The sequence below is a fragment of the Heptranchias perlo genome, chromosome 25 (assembly GCF_035084215.1).
Source record: "Heptranchias perlo isolate sHepPer1 chromosome 25, sHepPer1.hap1, whole genome shotgun sequence".
NCBI lineage: Eukaryota > Metazoa > Chordata > Chondrichthyes > Hexanchiformes > Hexanchidae > Heptranchias > Heptranchias perlo.
Genome location: NC_090349.1, coordinates 28397670 through 28419312, shown reverse-complemented (window position 1 = coordinate 28419312; position 21643 = coordinate 28397670). Strand labels below are relative to the sequence as shown.

The window sequence follows — 21643 nt, the reverse complement described above, 5'->3', positions numbered from 1 at the left end:
TGTAAAATTGTTTACAATTGTCAACCCCAGTCCATCACCGGCATCTCCACATCATCTTACCTGCACATACTCACCTCGCCAGTACTCACCCCGCCACTAACACGCAACCCAATCCTCATACAATCTCATGGCTCTATCCCATACTCACCCTCTCGTGCATCTCCCTCACGGCCAGCCTCACTCAACCTGCCACCACCTGTGCTGCAGCCACAGGGCATGCATCACATATGTGCAGTAGGCAGCGTAAGGCAAACGTGTCGTGAGCATGAAGGGGATGCACAAGGGTGTTTGAGGGTTTGTCGTGGGTGTCACCTATATTGAATTTCAGAACAACTCACATCACACATTGTATTGGCACCACCACTGCCATGTCTCCGCGAATCCTGTCTGTTTTGTGCAATGATGCCCGCTCCTGGGTATCACTATGAGGACCCACCACTGATGCCACCCATTGTGTTACTGCAGAGTAGGTGCAGGTTTATTTGCAGGGCTCTTCCGCGCAGACGACTGAGAGACATCGGCGGTGTACCCGGCTGCACCCTGGAAGGATGCGGAGGAGAAGTTGTGGAGGGCAGTGGTGACTTTGGCAGCGACAGGTAAGCAGATGGTGCTGGGGCCAGCCAGGAGCAGCTCGGCATGAAAGAGGCTGCAGATGTCCACGACTACATGTAGAGTGAATCTGCGCCTCCATGTGTACTGCTGCGCCTCGGTCTGTGGACCCTGTGGCGAGGGTAGTGCCCTCTGCGACGCATCTCTCTCTGCGGTAGCCCTCCCTCCTGCTGTACAGGTGGATGTGTCACAGCACTCTGTTGTGGAGCTCCACGTCTCGGAGGTGGACGGCATGGATGGCGAGGCTGGCGATGTTGTGCGCCCTCCGAGGAGGTCATGACTGCAGCTACGGCGGCCCCCATCCGCAATATGTACATCTGAGGGGGTCCGCAAGATAGCCACATGTCTCTGGACCCCGGGGTGAGTGTGCAGGTTGGTGACTTTGAACGTCAGGAGGGGGGTGGTGGAGGCCACACTTTGTCCCAAGTGACAGAGCGGCCTCCTGCAATGAGTGAGGGTCTCCCCCCCACCCCACCTGTCAAATGGACCTTTGCAGCTGCCACAGGCTGACGGCTGCAACACGTCCAGTTCAACGAGGACTGTTTCCCCCAGTGTGTGAAACAGTCCCATGTTTCTCCAAAATCACACACAGTCCCTTAATCAGGTCAGTTAATGACCTGAACAAGCAAAATAAATACACTCAAGTGGCTTTAATTGCTTGCGGGATTCCCACCAGCGGGGGCTGCGCACGCACCCCCGCACGTCATCGGGGAACCCGGAAGTGAGCGGGATCGTGGCGCGATCCGGTCACGTGCCTGGATATCGGGATTTTCAGGGCCCCCCCGCTGGAAACGCACACGAAACCCGCTGGTAAAATCGAGCCCTATGCCTCTATTTATAAAACCCAGGATCCCATATGCTTTTTTAACCACTTTCTCAACCTGTCCTGCCACCTTCAAAGGTTTGTGCACATATACTCCCAGGTCTCTCTATTCCTGCACCCTATTTAGAATTATACCCTTTAGTTTATATTGCCCTCTCCTTGTTCTTCCTGCCATAATGTATCATTTTGCACTTCTCTACGTTAAATTTCACCTGCCATGTGTCTGCCCATTCCACCAGCCTGTCTATGTCCTCTTGAAGTCTATCACTATCCTCCTCACTGTTTACTACACTTCCAAATTTTGTGTCATTTGCAAATTTTGAAATTGTGCCCTGCACACGCAAGTCCAAGTCATTAATATATATCAAAAAAAGCAGTGGTCCTAGTACCGACCCCTGTGGATCGCCACTGTATACCTTCCTCCAAACCGGAAAACAACCGTTCACCACTGCTCTCTGTTTCCTGTCACTTAGCCAATTTTGTATCCATGCTGCCACTGCCCCTTTTATTCCATGGGCTTCAATGGCATTTGAGAGTTGAAAGTTCAATCTCTTTAATAATGGCAGCTAGTCATGTCCGGAGCAAATGAGCAGAGCCCCAGATCATGCAATAATGAAAACTAAAGCATCTTCCATCCTATAAAATTCTCCATTAAAATTCAATAAATAACATTTCAATTGCTTGTACTTAAAACAAAACTAACCCCATGTCTGTTGTGTAGTTTGAAAAATGCAGATGTGCACTGTATAGACACTATCAATGTTCATCTAGAAACTACAAGGGGCAGACAGCATGGTTTTCAAATAGGTCATGCCTCACAAGTCTCCTGTAATTCATTCACAAAGTTACCAATTTAATGGATAATGACTAACTAATTGATGCAAAAAAAAATTGGATTCGCAAAAAACCTTTCACAAGGTTCCACATACAAGTTTTTGAAGAACATCAAGATAGATGAAATTGGTCTCAGGTGGTTATGGAATCATACAGCACAGAAGGAGGCCAATCGGCCCATCGTGTCTGTGCTGGCTCTTTGAAAGAGCTATCCAATTAGTCCCACTCCCCTGTTCTTTCTGCATAGCCCTGCAAACTTTCCCTTGATATTGTCAAGGACACTGTAGGGGAAATTGATAGCATTCAAATGGTATTTGAACAAAATAAGGTCCAGCGGGAGTACGTATTGGAAATTTGGGTGCATGTTACGCATTTATCTTATTGCTGTTTGTGGGACCTTGCTGTGCACACATTCACTGCTGTGTTTGCCTATAATATAAGAGTGACTACACTTCAAAAGTAATTAATTGCCTGTGAAGGGCCTTTAAATGTCCTGACGATATGAAAGCAATATATAAATGCAATTTATTTCTTTATTCCCCTCATGGAGTAAACTGCACACTCCACTGCTTCCCGTTATGTATCTTTTTCCTTTAAACTGAAATATTGGTTTGTTCTACTGAATAGAATAAATATGAAGTAGCTGCTTTGCAATCTATTCCAAGTTCAGCTCACTGCACAAACCAACCTTCTAAATCTATGATAAGCTGCATAATTTCTCACTGAGGACAGTGCAGTTCCGGCTTTGTGAAGGTACTTGCCTCTTGATCCATAAAGCTACACCTACACAGCTTCTTGAGCTGTCATGACTAATTAATCCACTATGCCCACTCTCTTGACTGGAGGTCATGCCAGCAGATGAAGCAAAGAATAGAACATCAATTCCCGTATTAAGAAATATTTTACATTGTGTTATTCAGACGTTACAGACATGTATTTTTCCCACTTTTATTCATGGTGTCCTGAGTTTAGACTGATGGCTTGAGTTTCTGTCCGTGCCTGTGATCATTCTGTCAGTTTTTTAATGTTAAAGGGGATCTGTCTATGAGCAAATGGGGAAATTTCTGCATTTTATGTTGTTTAATTTTACATAGGTAGTATTATTCCACTTTAAAATAGGCTTTAGCCAACTGCATCTCCATGGGAATCTCATTGTTGCTGTGGCAATGTTGACTAATGCATGTAAGGGTCAGAACTGTCAACATAGCCAATAACAGATAGCTGTCCTGAAAGGTTCTCTTTGTTTGTATCTTTACCCGTGTTCAGAATCAAGTCAAAAACAGGGTTGTTTAGTAGCTCAAGGAACCGAAGTGGACTATTAATATATGCATATTGATAGACGGAGAAATGGACAAATTCACGTTCTCTGATTGAAAAACTATTAAACAGCGACATCCAAAGAATGAATAAAAAGCAATTTTTAAAAATGATTTGGTGATTCTTCCCTCCTTCCCAAGTATTCTCAGTTACATACATCATTGCAAAAGATTTTTTTTCTCCCTCATAATTCCCAGAATGGAACTGTATTTCTTGCTGAACTTGTTGTTGATGTAACGCTGCACTAGGGGTGGGGTTTGGGGGGGTGGGGGGGAGGTCCCATCGTTGATGACCACTTTCGTCTTCTGCCATGTTCTGGACCTGACCAACGAACTGCAACCATGATATCTGATCTCCGCAATAAAGTACCTCAAACATTCTGTTCCAGCCATGGTGCAAACATTAGCCCCTCAGCTACACAAACACCTTATCAATGGGGGTAATTTTGACTTTGAGTGATAGTGTAAAATTGGCGATAGTGAATCAGCAGCCCGTTTTATATCTCTCCCGATAATCATTTCCACTGAGGTCAATGGAAATGAAAATCAGGAGAGATGTAAAATGGGCTGCCGATTCACTATTGCCAGTTTTACACTATCGTTCAAATCAAAATTATCCCCATCATCTTTAGCTCACAATTTTTATTTAACAGCTGATTTTTTTGTTAAATGCTATTTTGATGTTAAGTGTGAGCTTTGGTTCAGTGGTAGCACTCGCATCTCTCACTCAGAAGGTCGTGGATGAGATGTTAAACCGTCTGCCTTCTCAGGTGGACGTAATAGATCTCATGGAACTATTCAAAGAAGAGCAGGTGGGTTTTCCCAGTAACCTGGTAAATATTTATCCCTCAATCAACACCACTAAAAACAAATTAATTGGTCATTTATCTCACTGCTCTTTATGGGACCTTGCTGAGAATAAATTGGCTGCCACATTTCCCTACATTATAACATTGACTATGAAGCACTTTGGGGTGTCTGGAAATGGATAAATATGTGAATAGGATTGTGGATACGAGTGCAATTTATGAATATGCTTGCAGAGAATTTGACCTCAAGAGCTCACTTAGTTCTGAAAATTGCTTGTCAACAGAAATACTAAAGAAGTAAAGTTTGAAAACAAAATCAGATATTTTAATTTGCTGCAGCCTGGTGTTTTTGGGGATGTATGATCATACTGAGGACATCTTTTTGAAAGATTCTAAGGAAATTAGGTTTCCTAGTAACCAACACCATACAAATATAGTTAGTGCATATATAGTATTTAAAATGGGACACTTAAATGAGCAATTGACCTTTATGTAATCCTAATCTCAATGAAATATGACTAGAGCCTTTCATATGAAAGAAATCTCTCAGGAACACTTATGACTGACAGGCTATTGTGAACTGTCAACAGGGGCCTAAAGAGAAACCATTAAATCTACTCAGTCAGTCAGCACAGAGAGGAAACTAATGCACTCAACTATCTGAACAATGGTAAAGTGCAGCTTTGTGTATATAAGCTTCTAGTTTTCCTGCATGAAATCAGACATACCCACAAAACAAACACACGTAGAATGGAGATAGCGTTCTACTTTGCCACCATTAAAAGCCTAAGTCAGCAGTTTTTATATGTCCCTGAACCAAGTCCATAGTACTTCATTTATTTGGCCTTCTGCTATTTTCAAATCATCTGACTGCTTGGTAAAAGGCAAATTCAAAAACAGTATCAGCCATCTATAACTAGAATTTCCACTTGTTGCCAGGATACCTGATTCTGCAAACTGATTCTACTCTTTATATGAATTACAAATCTTAATGTTCAATGGAAACAGAATGTTCTACATGAATTAACTGAAGATGTCTGACAGATCTACTCAGTTCTCTTGTTTTAAAATCAGAAAGGCCTAAAAAGCCTTACAGCTTAATGATAATGAAGCACTGCAATCAATTCAAATCAACAATATGCCCAAATATATAGAAATTATTTGGATAGACTCACATAATCAGGTCTTTACCTGGATCTGAACAGACTGTACCGTTACACCTGAACACAATACCTCAAATTATAATCACTCTATTCATTTTGCTCTCATGATATTGTAAGCACAATTACGACACCTGTAGCATGTGACATTGAAAACTATGTCACTACCACACAGGAAATTTTTAGCATTTGCAGTGGGCCTTATATATACAGTATAATATTATCTATAACTTTTATGATCCTAGATCCTCCTCCAAAGTGTGTCATGTGCTGAGTACACCCACATAGTCAATATTGGTTAAAAACATGAGTGCAAATATATATAATCCTCAATAATCCTTCAGTTCAAATAACTAAATTAATGCTCAAGAATGCTTTATACCCTTCATGTGACCTTTCACCCCCTGAAATGAAAATGATCAATTTTTGGTTGTTTATTTGCAAGAGGATCTAATTTTAGACTCCCAAGGTATATTTTGATTAAATGCAGTTCTCTATTTTAGTGTGAAATACAAATGCTGTGCTGATATTTAGAGTGACACTAATTTCAGAAGTTGGTTGTTGACCAGACAAATGCCATACAGCTGCTAAAATTCCAGAAGTGCTGAACAACAACAACAACTTGTATTTATATTGTGGGAGAAATTCAACTCACGGCCATCTGACCTGCGCCTGAAAAACAGGCGATCATGAATTGAAAATTGTAGGGGTGGGGGAAGAGGGGGCACATTGGCCGCCTCATTGATGCCCTAGGCATGCCTGATGTCATATTCAGGCACACTTCCAAATAGGCAAGTGGCCCACCCATCTGAAACAAGCTTAAGACTGCTTTACTATGAAAATCAGGGTCCTACATCGATTGTAGACAACGATGTAAAATTCAGGTACAAATGGGCAGGGTTGTACCAGGTCTCAAACAGCTTAAGCAACGGTCCTTTAATTGGAGGCATTGGAGGATTGGGAGTCAATGTAGGTCAGCAAGGACTAGGCTGATGGGCAAGTGAGACTTGGTGCAGGATAGGATACGAGCAGCAGAATTTTGGATGAGCTGAAGTTTATGGAGGGTGGAGGATGAGGGATCAGCCAAGAGAGCACTGGAATAGTTGAGTTTGGAGGTGACAAAGGTACGGATGAGTGTTTTAGCAGCATATGTTCTGAAACAGGTGTAGAGGCTGGCATTGTTAGGAGGTGCAAGTAGGTGGTCTTTGTGATGAAGAGGATATGGGGTTGGAATCTCAGTTCAGGGTCAAATAGGATTTTGAGATTGCAAACAGTCTTGTTCAACCTGGGGAGGGGGTCAGAATCGGTGGCAAAGATACAGAGTTTGTGGTGGGGTCCAAAGACAATGGCTTTGGTCTTCCTAATGTCTAACTGGAGGAAATTGCAGCTCATCCAGGGCTGGATGTCGGACAAGCATTCTGACAATACAGAGGTCATGGAGGGGTTCAGAGAGGTGGTGGTGAAGTTATATAAGAAGCTTTCCAAAAATAAGGTGTTGGGAAATCACCAGGCCGGACTTGTAAGGGAAATTACAACTTTGTTGTTTGAATTGCGAAGAGTTCTTTTAATAGAGGCCATGGAGGAATGGATGAGCTAAAGGTTGCCTTGCTTTGTTCTGCAGTGCAGATAATTTTGGTCAGTAAATGTACTCTGCATTATACATTGCAACCAACAAAAAAAATCTAAATAAATTCATATAGTCTCACTCAAGAATAATATTTAATACTTAAATGCCTATGCTGTGGAGTAAATTTGATTTTATATTGCCTTTGCATTGCTATAGTAACATAAAAATGCTAACTGACCATAAAGTCCTTTGTACCTCTGGGCCAGCAAATCATCACTACAATGGATAATAAGAAAATGGCAGACTTGTTAAATGAGTACTCTGCATCCTTTTTCACAGTGGAGGAAGAGGACAAAATACCAGCAGTACAAGGGAACCTAAAAATAATTCAAGCGGAGGAATTTAGAGGATTACTACAAGTAAAAAAAAAGTAATGGAGAAAATAATGGGACTTAAGATAGACAAATCTCCAGAACCTCTTGGTTCCACCCAAAGTATTAAAAGAAATAGGTGAGGAAATTGCAGATGCATTAGTCATATATTTCCAAAGCTCTCTAGATTCAGGAATTGTGTCTTTGGTTTGGAAATTGCAAATGTCACTCCATTATTGAAGAAGGGAGGGAGCGAGAAACCAGGTAACTACAGACCTGTCCATTTAACATCAATTGTGGGGAAGTTACTGAAATCTATCATCAGCGACAGAGTGACTGAGCACTTGGACAATTATCAGCTGATCAAAGAGAGTCAGCATGGATTTGTGAAGGGTAGGTCATGTCTGGCGAATCTAGTTGACTTTTTTGAGGAGGTTACCAGCATGGTGGATAGGGGAGTATCTTTGGATGTTGTCTATATGGACTTCCAGAAGGCATTTAATAAGGTTTCACACAAGAAATTATTAGCAAAAATGTGAGCGTATGGAATTGGGGGTATCTTTGTGCCATGAGTTGGGAAATGGCTGGGAGGTAGGAGACCGGGAAATAGGGATAAAGGGTTCCTTCTTGATTGGCAGGATGTGACAAATGGTTTTCTTTAGGGATCTGTATTAGTGACTTAGCTTTTCACCATATATATAAATTACTTAGATGAAGGAATAGAGAGTTCTTTATGCAAGTTTGCAGATGATACTAAATTGGGAGGCACAATAGATGGGAGCAGGAAGTTACAAAGGGACATAGACAGACTAAGTTAGTGGGCAAAACTGTGGCAAATGGAGTTCAATGTGGGGAAGTGTGAGCTCATCAGCTTTGAATCTGAGAAAGACAAATTTGAATATTTTCTCAATGGTGAGAGATGAGGAGCTGTGAAGGAACAAAGGGATTTAGGTGTCCATGTACACTAATCACTAAAAGCTGGCGCACAGGTAGAAAAAGCAATCAAAAAGGCAAATAGAATGTTGGCCTTTATCTCAGGGGATTGGAATCAAAAGTGAGGAAGTGATGCCTCTGTTGTACAGAGTCTTGGTCAGACCCCATCTAGAGTACTCCGTTCAGTTTTGCGCATCACACCTCAGGAAAGATATATTGACCTTGGAGGGGGTATAACACAGATTCACCTGATAATTGAGATATTTAAAGTGATTAAGGGATTCAGTAGGGTAGATACAGAGAAATTATTTCCTCTGATGGGGCAATCCAGGACAAGAGGGCTGCCGGAGATATAAATAATATCAGTCAGGCTGTACTGCATTCCTGCATAAAGCAAGTCACAGGCACGCTGTTTACCAGGACTAATGATTTCATCATGTTCCCCAGGGACCCCAGGAAAGGTCTGTGTGTTTTGCAGCTATTGCAGGATTCCCACCAGTGCAGGGTGCCATCGGCAGCACATAATCTTCCCAAAGCAATTTGTGCCATTAGCTCACCAATTTTATTCAGAATATACTTTGTGCATTTACCTCAAACTGCCTTTGTTTGTTTGACAATCTTACTTTTTTTAATGAACAAAAAGTAAAATACTGCAAAACTGGAAAGCTGAAACAAGAGTGTACTAATAACAGAGAACACAATTCCTGGCTTACACTATGAATGATTTAGCAGCTGATCTGAAAACATTGCTGTTCCCTTAGAGCTACTAATTCATTTGTACTCAAAATATTCTGCTGTGTCCAACATCACTTTCTTCCTCTGCAGCTGTACATTGCTATACTAAAAGTACGTTCCTATAATCTGACTACAGGAGATACTGATGACAGAAATTCTATAAATCACTGGTGTTGTTTAGAGCAGTTGATGGTCTGTATGCCGACATAAATCAACTAGTTCAGCGAGCGCGAACAAGGTGTATTTTGCATTATAAGCCGCCCTACATTAAGCATTGAAGTGGTGCTGAATAGACTGGTCGATGGATACAATTCAGGTCATTGATGCCGAGAGGAAAATGCAAGCCTTTGTTAAAACAGTTGCCAGCCGAAAATTCTCCTATTTTTACATGAAGAATAGAAAATGTCATTGGATCCCATAAATATTCAGAATGTGAGTTGACCTCATAATTCACAAGTTCAACAAAGTTACGGGTGAATTGTGAAGATCAGTTTACATGATTAATATTTATGATATTCAGTGAGTCTGAGCCAGATAATCCTAATGATGGAAATTTCAGAATTCATAAGCTGCAATAAAAAAAATTACAATTTTATAGCACCTATAACAGAGATTTACTTATGCAGAGTGCAGATGACTTCCCATTTATCTAGAGCTGCCTTTATATTGTGCCAGAACTGTGCTGTTGTCACTGATTTTCCAATGCACTGGTCTCATACAACCAGTTGCAACCTAAAAGTAACCTGCTAGGGTTCACTAAGGCCAGGAGCTGGGAAGAAAGTGGTTCTTCCTGGTCATTGGCCTTACTGAATCTTGGGAAGTTACTTTTGGGTTGCTTTCAGCTGCTTGAGATCTTCACATCGGCTACCAGTACCACTAACATGGGTCTCAGTGCTCAAACAAAAGCAGTTGAGGGTGTGGGCTGAATATCTTGCTATAAATCTTCTTCATTCTCTATTCAATTTATTAAGTCAGATTTTGCATCTTGAAAAGTTTCTCTCATTCAGAGGTTTTTATCTTTTTTTTTAAATTTCTCCTTGGCTTCATACGCTGTCCATAATATGAGGAAGTAAATAAATGGAAAGGATGGTTGGAAAAGCTGATAAACATTGGGAATCCTCAAAAAAACTCAGCTCTACTTGTTAGCAACTTCAAAGCTGTACAAAGCTTAGGTTAAATTGGGATATTGTATTTCCATTAGGCAGACAGCAAAAGCCTATCTCTTATTCCTGGATTCATTGCGACCTAAAGCTGTGTTGACCAAATAAGATAGACAATTCCACGCAAGAGTCTATCCTCCACAACAGCTGGCAGGTGTAGCTGGACTGCTGGCCGTATAGAAGGGCACACCTGCATTAGCACTACAGAATTCTTTGCATTGAACCCTGATGTCTATATTTATGCCAGGAGCAGATGAGCTGCTCAAGCCGCACTGCAACAAAAAAAATACCAGTAACAAAGCTATACACCCCTTCTCCAGCCACCCGGACTGTTTTATCACTTTGTCACTTGTACTCAGAGGTTCAAATGCCAAGTCAGTTATCACTCACTGAACCGATGTTGCTGGAACTCTATTAAATTGTGGGAAATCTTCAACATGCCTGTTGGCACCCTAGTACGATCTCGCTAAGTCTTTCTGTGCTCCCAGTAACCACTATGATCTAACTTGTGAGACCCCTGTCTTAATAACAGTTGCCTGCAGTGCATCCTGTTATATGAAAACAATGGGCCGGATCTTGCTGGAAAAATAATGGCATGTTAACATCGCATGCTGTTATCAATGTGCAAATCGACCAGCAAGCTCAGGAGATTAAGAGATACGCGTGAGTTGCAAATATCCAGAATTTGCTAGCCGATTCACATCACATCACTGTTTGGTTCGCACAAATGCCATCTCGCCCTTGGCCTCCCCATTATTTTTAATAACTTGCTGGATTTGCACATTAAACGCGCCACAGAAAGTTAAGTCTTGTAATTCAGAGCGTATGTACCTTTTTAACAATGTGATAATTGTTAATGCAATGCCAATTAACCTCTCTGGCCCAGAATGGAAACAATTTAAAGTGTTCAATCTCATTCCTGCAGGTAGTCAATTGTTGTTGGAGATTTTAAAAATGTTAAATTTTAAATTTTAAAATTTATTTCTTACTTTTCCTTTCTGTTTCTTTTTTCACTCTCTCTTAATCCAATCTTTCTTTCCCTCTCTTTATTTCTCTTTCTGTACCCAATTTGACTCTAATTCACCCTCCTTCTCTGTCTTTTCTCTATTTCTTTCTCAATCCTTAAGTCTCATTGGTCAAGGAGATGCACCGTTGGTCCCAATGTTCTCTGAGATCCCAGATGCCCCATTGCCCTTGACATGCCGTTATCAGATCGCACTTCCAGCATGTTACAGCGCAAAAATTTTTTGAGCTGAAGGGTGTAGAAAAAAGTCTAATTAACGGCACACACTGCGAGATTCCCTGCTCCAGTGAGATCCAGCCCAATGACTATACAATTCAATTAACACCAATAATAAAAAAAGTAATTTAAAAAAAATATTCCTGGCTGCCATTTTTATGTTTTTCTTTTTTTTTATTCATTCATGGGATGTGGGCGTCGCTGGCGAGTGCCAGCATTTATTGCCCATCCCTAATTTCCCTTGAGAAGGTGGTGGTGAGCCGCCTTCTTGAACTGCTGTAGTCCGTGTGGTGAAGGTTCTCCCACAGTGCTGTTACAAAGGAAGTTCCAGGATTTTGACCTAGTGACGATGAAGGAACGGCGATATATTTCCAAGTCGGGATGGTGTGTGACTTGGAGGGGAACATTAAATATAGTACCATGTAAACTAAGTTCCAGTACACCCAAGTCTTAAGACCTTACATCAACAAGAACAACTTGCATTTAGATAGTGCCTTTAACATGGAAAAATGTCCTTTGGATACTTCACAGAGGCTTTCATAATCAAAAAATGGACAACAAGCCAAAGAAGGAGATATTAAGGGAGTAACAAACAGCATGATCTAAGGGGTAGGTTTAAAGGAGGGTCTTAAAGAAGAAGAGGGGGGTGGAGGTGCAGAGATCTTTAGGGAAGGAATTCCAGAGTGTGGGCCCTAAACAGCTGAAGGGACGGCCGCCAATGGTGGAGAGAAGGAAAGAGGGATACATAAAGGCATATCACATTACAGTGCAGCATGAACTCTAAATCAGCCTTTAAACACTGAACAAAAATACATTTTCCACTACATAATCTCGATAAAATGATTATCTGATTGAGTTAGCATTTCAAATTAGAAAATAATGTGTGTGAAAAGTGTGTTGTGCAAAGAATATTTCATATAAGGGCATTCTTTCAGAATACTGAAACTGGTTAAATTGTGAAATGGCACAACAGTAATTGAACATAATATTATGTGCAACAGAAATATGTGGGTGGGCGTACTCTTTATTAACATGAAAAGCAAAGTTCTTTTTGCAGATGCTCTTCCTCTACAGATCAATTTCCTCTCACCTTGCTTCAATAAGTTGGCATCTAAGCGCCTTTGTGTGCCGGTCTTGGAGTATTTCTAAGCCCAGGTGTATCTCTCCTTGAATTTCTTCATCTGGGTTAATCCGAGTCAGATTTATCCAGTTGTCAATACCTAGAAGAGTATCAGCTTCTATTATGACACACATATTTACAATATAAGAAACAAGATGGACAGCAGCCAAAATGCAAAACTTTGGAATTCTACCAAGTACTATATTAAAGAATAATTCTCTTCCATTGTCATTTTTTTTAATAATGTGGATATCTTTTCTCTGATCCATCCTTTTAACTGTGCTCGTTATGTCGTATCAGAATTTTCCTTCAGGAGATAAAATAAATTTACAATGGGTAAATGATACATGGTTTGTGGAGGGGCCTTTTTATGCCTAAAGTGACGTTTGCTCCTGTTTGACTCATGTAAATGACGTGTCCTCCCGCTGATTCCACAAACTCTGGCAAGATCAGTGCTGGAGAGCACAGTCAGGCATGAGGCATTTTGGGGCCTATACATTTCATTTATATACACATGATTGTACAATTGAAGGCCATGTGTATGGAGGCTGTATGGAAAGATAATAATTATTTCAATTCTGTCATGAATTCACACCTCAAATGCTATTGTTTTCTTTTGTTATATCAATTAAAAATCTTGGTAGACTCCCCCCCCCCCGCCCCCATTCATAGTCAGAACTTCCCTCCACTCACAGATAGAATCCAACCCTCCCCCCCCCCACTCCATTCACAGTATGAATCCCCCAACCCATTCACAGTCAGAATCCTCCTCCATTCACAATCAGACTCCCTCCATTCACAGTTAGACTCCATCCATTCACAGTCAGAATCCTCCTCCATTCACAATTAGAATCCCTCCATTCACAGTCAGAATCCTCCTCCATTCACAATTAGAATCCCTCCATTCACAGTTAGAATCCTCCTCCATTCACAATCAGACTCCCTCCATTCACAATCAGACTCCCTCCATTCACAATTAGAATCCCTCCATTCACAGTTAGACTCCCTCCATTCACAGTCAGAATCCTCCTCCATTCACAATTAGAATCCCTCCATTTGCAGTCCAATGAACAAATATTTCACCAATTATTACATGTTATATTAAGTTAATTTCCTCATGTTAAAGGGAGTCTCCTTTGTTGCGCCTCCAGTTCAGTGCAATCAGTTGGAATGATAAGGAAAGGCCATAGAGGTCTTTTACCCTAGAGTCAAATCCGGAGCGTTATTACACATTATACTCATCTCTAATGCAGCTGCTGTCTGACCTAATCCAAGTACTGTATTGTTTAATTTCACTTCAGTTTAATTCAGTTCTTTTATCTCTAAACATTTTAGACATCCAACCTTTTACATACTGATTACAGCACATTGCTGAATGCCAACTGATAATACAGTCTCTTTTCAAACCTTTCACAGCCTACAATCAGGCATCAGGAGGAAGATATCTCCTTCTCCAGCTAGCAAGTCAAGACTGCCATGTTAATAATGCTGCACCATATAAGTGTGTTAGAACTGACAGAGTCATCACACATTACTCACCTTCTACACCTGAAATGTGTATTTGTTCCTTTTTAAAAAAAAATTAAATTTGTTTTATTTGATTTTTTTTAATTGGCAGATAATAAAGAAAAGCCTTTACGAATACTACCTATAAAATGGTGCACATGCCGTTTATTGGGGTAGAACCATAGGACAAGGTATTAAAAGCAAAATGTATTTCTTAATATTTATATAGTTCATATTTTGATTCAAATTGACTGTATTGTTAACTCATCTGCAATGGGGCATTATGGCCAGTTGTCCTGTTCCAGCCCTAGGGCTGTTGGATCACCCTGGCGTAGTAAATGGATCAAAATCAGGCAGGAGGAGCACCCGGCCAAAATGGAGCACACCCAATTTTCTGTCCATTTAAATTAATGGATGGAAAATCAGGAGGGCTCCCTTACAGGTGGGTACTTCTCCCTGCCCAATTTTCCTGTATTTGCTGTGCCAAGGCAATCCAATATGTCCAGGGCAAAACTACCCCTGTGTCTCAAAGTATTTGGAGTGTATTTGCAATACTAATCATATATAGTTCCCATTTACTCAGCAAAGTGAAGTTACATTTGTTCATTTAGTTCAGATAATGTTTGAAACCTAAGCTAAGTTCTTACACTGTTGATACTTAATCCTATTACAATAAAGGCCTGAATTTCACACATGGCAGTAAGCCACTAGAACTTGGGAATATTTTTGCCTCATGGCAGCAGCTACCAACAGGGTTCAGATTTCCTCGTGTGGGAAGTAAACACCGAATGGACTGGTGGGGCCGAATGGCCCGTTTCCATATTGTAACTTAGAATCATAGAATCATAGAAGTTTACAACATGGAAACAGGCCCTTCAGCCCAACATGTCCATGTCGCCCAGTTTATACCACTAAGCTAGTCCCAATTGCCTGCACTTGGCCCATATCCCCCTATACCCATCTTACCCATGTAACTGTCCAAATACTTTTTAAAAGACAAAATTGTACCCGCCTCTTCTATGTTTTACGACGTATGCATTTTCTAATTCCCTCTAATGCTAAGGTCCAGGATGACAGCTGAATTGGCCAATAGCTCAGTGGAACAACTAACTTGCTACTGATGAGAAGTGATGAAGCAAAATCCTCTACTGTTCTCTTTTTTTATTTATTTTTTGCTTTTCTACTTCATGTAAAGGGGTGTGCCTCTCAGAGGGCTAAGACTCCAGCAGGATCTCCAAACTTCATTCAGTGGAGACAGAAAAAGTATATTCTCTAAGTTGTAAACCAGCCCCCACTTTGGCTGACTATTCCAACCTCCACAGCACTGCCAACAGCCATGATATACAACCACACAAAAATCTAACGGCTAATGGATTGAAATTTAAATTTAAATTTTTAAATGTCCATGAGAAAAGTGACACTGTCTGTAGGAATCATCAATGGAAGTTTGCTTCTATTCAGCAAGAGGTCATCCAGCCCTGTGTGATTAACACAATGACCTGCTTTGTGCAAATGCTGTTTTGTGCACTAATTTGCACATCAGTTGCTTCCTCTCCTATGTGCAGTACATCTTCCTTTAAATATTCTTTATCTTATTACTGGGTGACAGAGTAAATTAGAACACTTGTCCTTTCACTGCTGGCTCTGAATTCACCTCTGACTGATGGGATGAAAGTTTCTTCTCTCTGCTGTCTGTAAGGCTCCTAAACAAAATTAATTCCGGTAGTTTCAACCCAGTTCCTAGTGAACTCAAGTTGACAGCACAAAAGTATAAAAAAACATTCAACAGTTAACTGACAGTGTTACTCAGAGAAACCAGAGGTATGACTGAGGTGAATCATGGAAAGGTTATTGCTTTTGTAGTGTGGGCTTTGGATGCTGGTTTTGAAGCACATCATTGGGCATTGTAGAAGTAGCTTTAATCTATGTCAAACCCCTAATGTATCCGATTTGGGAGAAATTGATGTTGACACTATGTAGGCCATACTTTTTTAGTTAAGTATGGCCAAACTTTATCAATATCAAGTTGACTAAACAAGCATCTCAGGCAATAATTCATATTTACAGATATGCAATGGCATCACCAATAGCGGCAAAACTGAATCTAACATATAATGACAATGTAGTCCCTTAGGGTAAATTCTCTCCTTAGACTTTTACTTTGTAAGGAGTCTGATTAATAACATACAGAACAGAAGCCTAAAGACTGACAAGCTCTTTCTATGCAATTCATCTGCGCTGTAACACAAACCTCCCAGCACTGAGGTAAGAGCTGGGTTTTGATTTTTCTGTCGTTGAAACCGCAGAGCAAAACATTCTTAACATGTTTTATTTAAATGCCCTGTCATAACCTACAGGATCCTTTTAAGATTGTGAAGTCCAAACTATGAAAAATGGAACATCAGCTGAAGAATAAAGAGAACATTGAATTTCAGAGACATCAGCCTCAGTGATATCCTTGGAGCCACCATTTCAAGCTGATGGCTGGAACTTCTGATGAGTTCTCCCCCATTATTTCTAAAGCTATGCCACTGTAAGATAAAAAGTACGTTTCTGTGACACTGATTTATCAAAGTGCAGGGCCTGAAATTATGCCATGTAATACTAACGTGCAGATGCTTAATAAGTTTGTCTGAAATTCCTCTGCTAACTTAAAAATAAATGGGGTAAAGCCTCTGATAAAATAGTTGAGAGAGAATTTCGGATGAACAAATAGTGTTTGACTATTAGTACCACAAGATAATAACAGGGCCGTAGCTAACATTAGTACTTTTACTACATATGAAAGATATCACTCATACTGCAATTAAACTAAACAAGGTCAAACTCAGCAATGTACAAACCCGTACACTAACCCTATTACAATATACCTTTTCCAGTAAAAATTATCTATTGAGCCCATTCATACGTTTAGTATTGATCTGAACAGTACTGCATTCCAGCAAGGGTTGAATATGTAACTAATTATAAAAATCATAATAAGATCATCACTTATGCAGTTAAAATGTAAATTCTCATGAAAATTTTCAAATGAGTCTGAGTGCACATTAACACAGCAACAAATTTATCTGACTCATGTATTATGCAGTGTGACCTCCCATGAAAGCATTGTTTTCATCTAAGTTTGTAAGATGCTTCACTTGTCAGCAGCTATATTGATGCCAGCACTATCACCTAGTAGCAGCCAATGGTGCTCGATAACTTATCTGTAATTAAGTTCTGACTGCAATCATTTCCCTGGTAAAATTTTTTTAAAATTAAAGTTAGAAAAATAAGCAGTGCCTCTGTGAACGATGCTGACAGAGGAAGCTGCGGCCATTATCTGAAAAGCAACCAAGATGTGATGAGAAAGAAGTGTATAGATTTGCAAATTGTTCCATAAAGAGCATATCATCCAGAAGCATCAGAGGCAGTTAGGCCGTGAAGAAGAAGAGGGAGTAGCTGGGCTGAGAGCATTGAATTATGGATGGTTGTGGAATCACTTTCATGGATTTGGCCTGATATCAGTTGTCTATTTGGTCAATCCGACAGCAATGAATTTTGCCTTTAATAGTCCTGCCCATCTCCTTTAAGTGTCAACCAGCGAAGCTTTACCTTAAAATAGCAAAATCTCTTCTGGTCTTGCTCATCTCTGAATTTATAACAAAGAAAAGAAAGGTGGATTTATATAGCACCTTTCACGACCTAAGAATATCCCAAAGTGCTTTACAGCCAATAAAGTTCTTTTGAAATGTAGTTACTGTTATAATGTGGGGAAACGCAGCAGCCAATTTGTGCACAGCAAGGTCCCACAAACAACATTGTAATAATGACCACGTGAGCTGTTGTAGTGATGTTGGTTGAGGGATAAATATTGGCTAGGACACCAGAAGAACTCCCCTCTCTTCATCAAATGATGCCGTAGTATCTTTTATATCTACCTGAGTGGGCAGGCAGGATCTCCACAATGTGCCTGAGATACATAATCGCAAATGCTTTCCTTACGGTCAGTGCATAGTTAGCTCACACCCGACTGTTAGACCCCAGCTGAGCTTCTGGGACCAGCCTGATTTAAATGATGTAGGCAAAACTCTTGGCATGAACAATGCCTCTATTTGGGAGCTCATTCGCTTGTATGTGGGAAATCGTATGTTATCATAGTCTGTAAAGATCTGCAGCAGTTTGAAGGGAAAGGTTACATTTTGTCAGCATTGCAGATGAAGGGGGCTGGAGGAACTTGCTAAATGCCTGTAATGATGCAGCTGGCTCCAGGAATACCTGCATATAAAATGGGGCCACTGAAATGTTATTGGAGTAAATGTGCTGGGGGAGGGGGGAGGTTCTTTGAGACTGACTGCTTCAAAGTGCCCAGGGTGAATGAGCCATCAATGTAAATGCACTCATTCAGAGAAGCTGCCTGCAATGCCACAAGTAATATCCGCAATAAGTTAAATAAAGAAGGAAAACCCACCATTACCTGATTTAATGCCGTATCTCAAGCTTGCATGGCACACAGAGTTACCACCCTCTCACACACTCGTACAGTGCTTTGAATGCTTATGCTGAATGTCCAATAAGCAGCAGAGTATGCCTCGCAACAGCAATTGTCCCCACAAAAGTGTTCCTTCACTCACATCCTTAAATGCTTTTCCCATGAACAAATCCTTCCCTGTAATGTACCTGCACGATGCATGTATGTGAAATCATACCCACTGTGGGCTGCACAGTGACACAGGGGCGTCATTGTATGCCCTCCTTATAATTTGATTCTGTCACCTCCTATTCTGTTTGCGACAGAAGACAGCACATACCAAGAGGAAGGGGGGAGCAGCCCCAAAACTACAGTTTAGGAGGTGGCAGCCCTGGAGTTTCTGGAATGAGATGCCACTGAGAGGCAGGGGATGGGAAAGCAGGAAGCATGTCCCCAGCCTGGGGTTTGTAATGGTCTTCTCCTACTCTTTCTTCTAATCCTATTTAACCCATTCACTCCCTGAAACCAAAGCCTTTACTGAAGTACAATACTATGCCACTCATTCTGCTGTAAGCTATATCTGAGAGGGTCTCATAAGGACAGCACTGTAACATGCATTGCTCTTCTCTTTCTCCAGGTATGCCAGAAGAAGCAGTCAGTAACATTGAACAAGCCAGCACTTGTAGTGTCACTAACTCTAACCCTCCAAAGTACCAACACAGGTCCATCCACCCCTGAGGATTTCATTACTGAGGTGCAGAAGGGCACAATGGATGATGGATGAGAGCAGGTGGTGGTAGCAGAGGAGGAGCAGGTTCCTGTTGTCCACAGGACCAGCTCACATCCATCCACAGGTGATGATGCCAGGGATCTGGACCTCAGGGGATGCTTTCTCAGCATCAAAAGTTGCTACAGTCATTGGAGACTGTGCCAAGCAACCTTCAATAGATGACAACAATTGTAGCAATAACTGCATCTGTGCTTTGTTGATGGACAGAATCGCAACTCTGCAGTTAACAATGGAGTGTGTGACAACTCCAACGACATCTGCAGCGCAGGACCCCAGCCCTAAGGGTCGTCGCAGCATCTCTCATGAATGCTCAGGCGGCTGCCAGAGAGTTCTTGGGTTCCAATGTGCAATAGGTTCGCTCCTCTGGCTTGGACAGGATTGGCGTTTACCTGGAGAGAGCTGTTGTTTGGGGCCTCAATAATCTCATTAATGCCATTAGTTGTGCTGTCACACAGATTTGCTGGGCATGTTGAAACAGTGCCCAATAACAGGCATGGGTGGAAGGTGCATGAATGATGGAGCTGTCTCTCAGGTTGACATTTCTGTCATCTCCCACTGCCCCGCTCCGCTAAATGTACATATGCCCGAAAGTGGACTGGGCCAGAACACGTGCAGCTACAGGAGTGGCAAAGTCTGAGCCTGGGCAATCTCAGAACCCAGCTCACATAGTCCTGTGTTGATTATCACAAGCAAGCAGGACATTGGTGGAGTGACAGCCCTTGTTATTCACGAACACACCTAGTTATGGCATTCAGGAGCTTGTAGGGTCACATGGGTAGCAATGATGCCCTGGACTTTGAGGAATCTGGTATTTGAAAGAAGTGTACTGCCCTTTCACGCTTTGATGGTTCTCTATAAGGAAACCGATAAAGCTACTTACAGTACCAAGCAAGGCATCAGACATCCATTTGACACATCTATGCACTGCACAGTGACGCATGTTGCTGCTGTCCCCTGAGGCAGCCTACAAAGAGCCAGAGACATAAAAGTTCACTGCTGAAGTGAACTCGACAGGCACTGGCAGTGTGGTGCCTGTGGTGGAGCTTGACTGTAAAACAGATTGCAGCATGTACCAAAAATATATCTCAGCCTCCTTGAGTAAACTTAGTCGATGCAGACACTGTTCCTTGAACAAGTCAAGATGAGTGGACCACTGCCTGTATATGTGGTTTTGAGGGCAATAGCAGATGAGCACAGTCCTCTCCTGTTACTATCTCACCTGCCTGGCACTCACTTTTTACTCCTCTTCCTCCTCTTCCCCCAAATAACATATAGCGAGGGAAAACAATTGTCCCAAAAAAAGGGCTGTGCCAAAACCCATGGCAAAAACCCTTTTCTGCAACTGAGTTGGTTAAAATAAAATCCAGCAAATACAACCTGTAGAAAAAGACTGAAATAGAATAATATCAAAGCACTAACGTAATTTGCTTTCTACTTTCTATTCAGACACAACCTTGCAACTCTGTGTGCCCAATTTGTACGGCCAAAGTTATGAACAAGTGCATATTTGGTAATTCAAAATGAAATAGCCACTTTGCAGCAGGAGCTTCTTGTTCCATCATACCCTGACTGAAAAAGCACTTTATGCACATCATGGCCAGAGATCCAGCATCAGCAACCTTCGTCCATATTTCTGCTTAGTCAAGAGTCGATTATGCACATTTATGGGACGTTAATGGAGCAAACTCTACTCTAATGACTCCTAACAAGTCAGATCATTGCTTCAATAATTCAACTTCCTCCCACAGGTATGATGAATTTTGGTTCCAAATCTTTTCTAATTTCTTTAATAGATCATAAAGTCAAACAAAATAAAAAATATTAAACTGGTTGATTTCCCATGACATTGCTCAAGAAAAAGTAACAGGTTTATATCACCCTTGAAGGACCTAGGACCTTAGCATGCAGCAACAAGGTGTCAGCCCTTCCTTCTTGCCACTGTACCATTGGGGTTGCTGTATTTTGTCACATTGATCTCTTATGGCATCATTCAGGGACCAGAAAAATTGCACTACCCTCACACAATTTCTCTCAATACCACCTCAGTGTCTTCCTGCAATTCTCCCTCTTCCTGCAAGTATTTCCAGCTGCCTGACTTTTCTCTCTTTTGTACATCTCCCACTTTGCTTGCCTTACACAGTCTCTTTTCCTGTACGTCTCTCATTCTGTATAACTCCCAACCTGCTTCACACACACAATCTGTCACAGTTAGATTTAAAA

The 21643-nt window shown here is 41.3% G+C and overlaps 1 protein-coding gene across 1 annotated transcript in view; it reads right to left on the bottom strand.

Annotated features, from left to right (window-relative positions):
• Positions 1–21643, bottom strand: part of LOC137342166 (rasGAP-activating-like protein 1) — a 213856-nt gene that overhangs the window by 155618 nt on the left and 36595 nt on the right. The window contains exon 5 of the mRNA XM_068005891.1: positions 12648–12777. Coding sequence (XP_067861992.1) covers positions 12648–12777 — 130 coding nt within the window. The remainder of the gene's footprint in view (positions 1–12647; positions 12778–21643) is intronic.